The sequence below is a fragment of the Danio aesculapii genome, chromosome 9 (genome assembly GCF_903798145.1).
Source record: "Danio aesculapii chromosome 9, fDanAes4.1, whole genome shotgun sequence".
Classification (NCBI taxonomy): Eukaryota; Metazoa; Chordata; class Actinopteri; order Cypriniformes; family Danionidae; genus Danio; species Danio aesculapii.
The window spans coordinates 54,997,569-55,003,568 of NC_079443.1; the positions used below are offsets into that span (position 1 = coordinate 54,997,569).

The 6,000-nt window shown below is 37.4% G+C and overlaps 1 protein-coding gene across 1 annotated transcript in view; it reads right to left on the bottom strand.

Annotated features, from left to right (window-relative positions):
- The window catches only part of LOC130235430 (E3 ubiquitin-protein ligase SH3RF3-like), a 139,305-nt gene that overhangs the window by 22,145 nt on the left and 111,160 nt on the right, over window positions 1-6,000 (bottom strand). Inside the window, exon 5 of the mRNA XM_056466014.1 lies at window positions 1,471-1,580. Within this exon, the coding sequence (XP_056321989.1) occupies window positions 1,471-1,580 (110 nt within the window). The remainder of the gene's footprint in view (window positions 1-1,470; window positions 1,581-6,000) is intronic.

A 6,000-nucleotide genomic window follows, 5' to 3' on the forward strand; every position in this document is an offset into this window, starting at 1 on the left:
TGTTGTACATTGGGAAGTATTCACTCAGAAATGTTTTCATTCTTATGTGGGCACATTTCTCACTTTATGTAGAACTTCAGGGCAAATGTTTGATTAAATGTCCAAGATAAACATTACTAACATATAAAACACACTTCAAAAACTAAAGTTTAACATTAAAACACAATATCCCTAACCTGAATAGCAGAATGTAAATATGTATAAGAACGTGAATATAGTAAAGAGAGATTGCAGCTTTCTGAAGGTGCTGTTACTCATGTTTCTGTCTGGTGTGTAATATTGCGCTCTTATTTAATAAATGATAAAGTATTACCATACACAATGTATTTTAACACCACAAAATACATTATAGAGAGTAATATCAACTGCAATATGAGTTTTCATTTTGTCCATACGGTTTATATCTCCTCATATGGCACAGAGACTGCACATCTCGCTGTATTCTGTCAGCTGCAGATATGGTGGAAAACAACACACAACAACAGAGACGACAAAACTTTTCCTCATCTGTAGAGTGTGTGTCAGAGCAGCTCTGAGCTGGTGTCTGTCAGCCTGAGGACACCCGAGTGTGTGTGTGTTTCATTCATTCATTCATTCATTCATTTTCTTTTCGGCTTAGTCCCTTTATTCATCAGGAGTCGCCACAGCGGAATGAACCGCCAACTATTACAGCATATGTTTTACGCAGCGGATGCCCTTCCAGCTGCAACCCATCACTGGGAAACACCCATACACACTTACACTAATACATTACAGACAATTAGCATTCCCCTATAGCGCATGTGTTTGGACTGTGAGGGAAACCGGAGCACCTGGAGGAAACCCACACCAACACGGGGAGAACATGCAAACTCCACACAGAAACACTAACTGACCCAGCCGGGACTCGAACCAGCAACCTTCTTGCTGTGAGGCGATTGTGCTGCCCACTGCGCCACCGCATCGCCCCATGAAAGCATTTGAGTGCTTTTTAGTGTGTTTGTCTGTGTGTGTGCGTGTGTGTGTGTATAGTGTGCATGTGTGTGTGTGTGTGTTTGTGTGTGTGTGTGTGTCAGCTGTAGATATGGTGTCAGCATGAAAATAAAATACACAACAGAGGAGACAAAACCTTTGCTCATCTGTAGAGTGTGTGTCAGAGCAGCTCTGTTGAGGACACGCAAGTGTGTGTGTGTGTGTGTGTGTGTGTGTGTGCGTGTGTGGCTGTAATGGTATCTGACAGACTGAGAGAATCAAACAGCATCCGCTCAGAGTCGAGCTGATCTAGAATCAGCAGCTTGAGGCATTGATTGTGTGTGTTTTGAGCGTAAAAATGTTAAGGTGTGTGTGGAAAAATCTACAGTGCGCGAGTGAATGAATGTGCAAGATAGTACCTGAGTGTTTGTGTGTGTGTGTGTGTGTGTGTGTGTGTGTGTGTGTGTGTGTGTGTGTGTGTGCGTGCATGTGGTCTCTGTGTAACTCTGGCAGACTCACATGTTGAGCGGCAGCTGGACTTTAGCAGCGGCGAGCAGCTCTCCAGCAGCAGTGGAGACGCGTGGAGGAACCGCAGATCCACCGTTTGCTGGAGAACACACTGAAGAGTCCTGAGAAAAACACACTAGAATTATTACATTACAAAACCAGGGGGTGAATCTGACAAAGATTTACAGCTGAAGTCAGAGTTATACGCACTCCTGTGAAGGATTCTTCTTCTTCAAATATTTCCCAGATGATGTTGAACAGATTCAGGAATTTCTCACAGTATTTCCTCTAATATTTGTTCTTCTGGAGAAAGTCTTATTTGTTTTATTTCAGCTAGAATAAAAGCAGTTCTTAATAGTTTTAAAGCCATTTTAAGGTCAATATTATTAGCCCCCTTCAGCAATATTAGTGTTGGATTGTCTCCAGAATAAACCACTGTTATACAATGACTTGCCTGATGAAAACTAATGAAACACTAGGTGTAGTCTGACCCTTTTTATAAACCATTTAGAAAATCTGCATTCATTTGACACCTTTTGTGCAGTATTTAGATGTATATTTAGGTTTAGGCCTGTAATCGATTAAAAACATTAAAGTCACAGTCTCAATGAGTGATTTACTGAATCATTCACTCAAACGATTCCTTTAAAACAACTGATTCAAATAGGAACACAGCAGTTGACTGTCTTTATAAATGACTCATAAGATTCGTTCAAAAAGAGATTCATTCACAGTGTTTCAAATGTTCTGCTCTGGCTTTGTCTGAACTATGTTTATTGGAAAAATCACACAATATTGTGTCTAAAACAAAACTCACTCGGTATAAACTTTTTATAAACCATTTAGAAAATCTGCAGTCATTTGACACCTTTTGAGCTGTATTTAGATGTATATTTACAGTAGGTGAGAGTTCAAAGTGGCTATTACCGCCGTGGCTTATACCGCCGCCGTTTGAAATAAATGCTGCTCTGTTTTTAGTGTAAGACCGCAGTTTGTGAAAAAGCCGCCAGGGGGCGCAAAGGGACGGGATGCGAACGGAAAGAAATAGCCTTTACAGCAGCTCTCTCTCTCTCTCTCTCTCTCTCTCTCTCTCTCTCTCCTCTCTCTCTCTCTCTCTCTCTCTCTCTCTATATATATATATATATATATATATATATATATATATATATATATATATAATTATGTATTTATTTAATTATATATAATTATAAATATATTCTTAATAAACTTGCCAGCCACAAATATTAAAAAAACACAACTTGTATTAAAACTGGGCGAGGATTAGAAAGAATACGATGCTTGTTATATAATTTAAAATGTTATTCCTCTTGTCCAATTTCTTTATGCACATTTTTTCACTCGCTACTCTGCCAGGAACTTCGCCGCTAGAGAGCACCTTCAAAAATCTCAATCTCATGGCTCATTCTTCACGAATATAGAATTAAAATAATGCCGCGTTTGGTTCATTGTGCATCCCGCGGGTGCAACCAACAAGAATTGTGCATTTTAGTTTAACTTTTTGAGCGTTAAAAGCAGTTCGGTGTTAGTTTTTATTTAAATATATCAAGCCGAAACTAAACAGCGCATTCTCTCCGCCTCCTCGTTCATAACCAGCGGGACCGGGACAACTGCTGAAGCAGGCAATAGAGAAACTCCGTCATTCATCATAATCTTTCTAAGCTGATGTTTCGGAGTCGAAAGAATATATTAAAGAAAAATGTTCTTTTAACAGTCCCTATATATTTTATCTTTTTCTTTCTTTTTTTCCTGTCATTTCTCTTCAGCAAATTATATTTTTTAAAGCTGCTTGATTCTTTTAAAACCGAAAGCAGAGCCCGTCAATTGGTGTTTTTCCATAAGATACGTTTATCCTACGATAATTTATCCTCTGATCCTTTTGCATAAAGGTTTTAATAAAAAAAAAAAACAGGTCACTTAATTACTTTCGATGTGCTAAAATATTTGTTAAACGAATGTTATTTAAAAAAAAAAGCATATGCACATATTACAATTGTAAAATAGTCTAAAATGCATGGTCTAATCAGAAATAAAGGAAATTAGTTATATTTAATGCATAAAATAGGCTAGCCTTTTTATAAATTGAGTTTAATTGATTTGAAACTTTTAATTGCATTTTAACGTCCTGTATAAATAATAAAAATTGCATCAGATTGACGAAAAAAACGAATATTAATACCTGCAAACAGGGCCACGGTTACTTTTTTTTCACTGACTGGCATGACTGGCAAACGCGTCAGAAAAAAAAAACTGCTGAATCTCTGCGAATATTTGGTTAACTTATAAAACAAATGTCTGGTTCAGTGATGTTAGTAATGCATAGAAAAATGCAAAGCAGAATTCTCCTGAGCTCATTAAACCACTGATGACAGCTACGGAATCACTGGCCCACCACGTTCTTACGAACATATTTTATTTATTAAAGGTATTATTTCATTGACCTGAACATAACCAGTTATAATATAATTACTAACCCATCCTCTAAAGCAGGCAACACTCTATTCAGCTATGTTTTGTGTTTTTACTTAGAAATATTTTCTTTTTGGCGAATGCTTGGAGCGTAATATAGATATTTTAAATAACAGGTAGTAGGGGTGGGCGGTACACCGGTGTCATAGTCATCACCAGTGTGACATTGCGCCACGACATGGATTTTCTAATACCGTCAGTACCGTAATAAAACAATTATGCGCCTTGAACGGCTGCATATACATCAATAATAGCTAATTCTAAATAATAAGGCATTCAATTTTCTTCAAACGTTCAGTTGTGGTCTGAATACATGTCCTTATACTACAGGGCTCGAAATTGCAACCATTTTGGTCGCATGAGCGCCCGAAATTTAATCTATGCGCCCTCATAATATATTTGGGAGCATTTGTGTGTCTGAATATAATGAACAGGGAGCTTTGTTACTGCAGGAAATACAAACGGCTGAAGAGTGAAAAGTGCACAGGTTTGCAAACCTCCCCTAAAGTTATAATAATAATAATGGCGCAGATGACAGCGATCATAACATGAGGTAAATGTTGATCCACCAGCTGAGATCAATCGAGTGTTTTCGGAGAAGGTGCCCGAATCTTGATGCGTTGCATTCACCGCGTGTTCAGCGCAAATGTCCGCTAAATATAAAATCTAACACTGTACACATCATCGCCAAAGAAACTCACCTTTACTAAGTTTACACTGAAACTACGGCTCATAACAAAGAGCGGAATTGCGCTGGTGGTCATCATGAGAATCCTGCTCTGTCTGCTTATAAATTGGTGTGGCTGACTCGCCTGCTTTATTCCACCAACACAGAGAAATGAAGATCAGTTCATAACGAGACTGAGCATTTACAATGAACCAAACCAAAACTTTTAAAGAGTGATAGAAGTGAAACTTTCTTTTGTCCGTTCTTCCTTGAGATGTTTTTTATTTTGCTATTGAAAGTAATTCCATGATATTATGCCGTCACCGTTCAAAAGATAAAAACATTTATTTTCATAAGGCCCCATATTTAATGCGGTTTCGTTTTTAAACGCATAGGTTTTGTTACGCCATCCGTCCTATAGGAGTTTTGGATTTTGTGTATTCATGTTTGTGAAAAACACTTAATAGTGGAGACCCCTTCCCCCTTCTCATAACCAAAAGCTTGTCTGTCAGGAGTTAATGGGCATCAGTGAGGCCGAAATCATGTCTATTTAAGTGTCTTTAATATGGTGTATAGATTATTATGCGTTATTGAAACATCAAGGGGGACGCAGCAAAGTCACTTATAAATTAAAATTGTATTATTTTAAGCAATTTTATTATTTTTGCAACAGCCTTACATTTAAAATGGAAACTTAACGGCGATTATAATCAAAAAGAACTCAGCCTATAAGGCTAGATGTTTTCTTTCCCTTATTTATTAATTTATTTGTTCATGTGTTTGGCGCATGTAACTCGTGTGCCATCGGAAAACTAGTGTAATGACGGCAAGCCATCTTTCCCAGACTCGGGGCAAAGTCCTGCCTCTCCTTTCACTCCGTCCCGAAGCCCCAGCTGGCCCTCCTGGCATCCTCTGCGTAAAACATATGCTGGATAAGTTGACGGTTCATTCTGCTGTGGCAATTACAGACTAATAAAGGGACTAAGCCAAAAAGAAAATGAATGACGAATGAATGAATGAATAAATAAATAATAAGAATAAAATAAAAATAAGGTAATAATCTTTACACACAGATGCCGCGTAAGTGGCCTTTTTTAATTTAGAGATGGTACATTTGAATTGCCTCTGCCATTTCTTCCCCCACCTCAAACCTGAAAGTTGAAGAGAGAACTATATTCTTTGAATAAAACTATTGAGCTATAAAAGGAAAAAACGCAGAAGAAATTTGCCATTATATTAATTTTAGCACAGCTGCCAGTCATTTTCACATTCGTTTTTCAGTTAGGGATTAATATTAAAGTAGCCTAGTAAAAATGTCTATACTATAATATTATAATTTGTTATATCCATTATTATTATTATTATTAAAGCTATACAATTGACAAAAC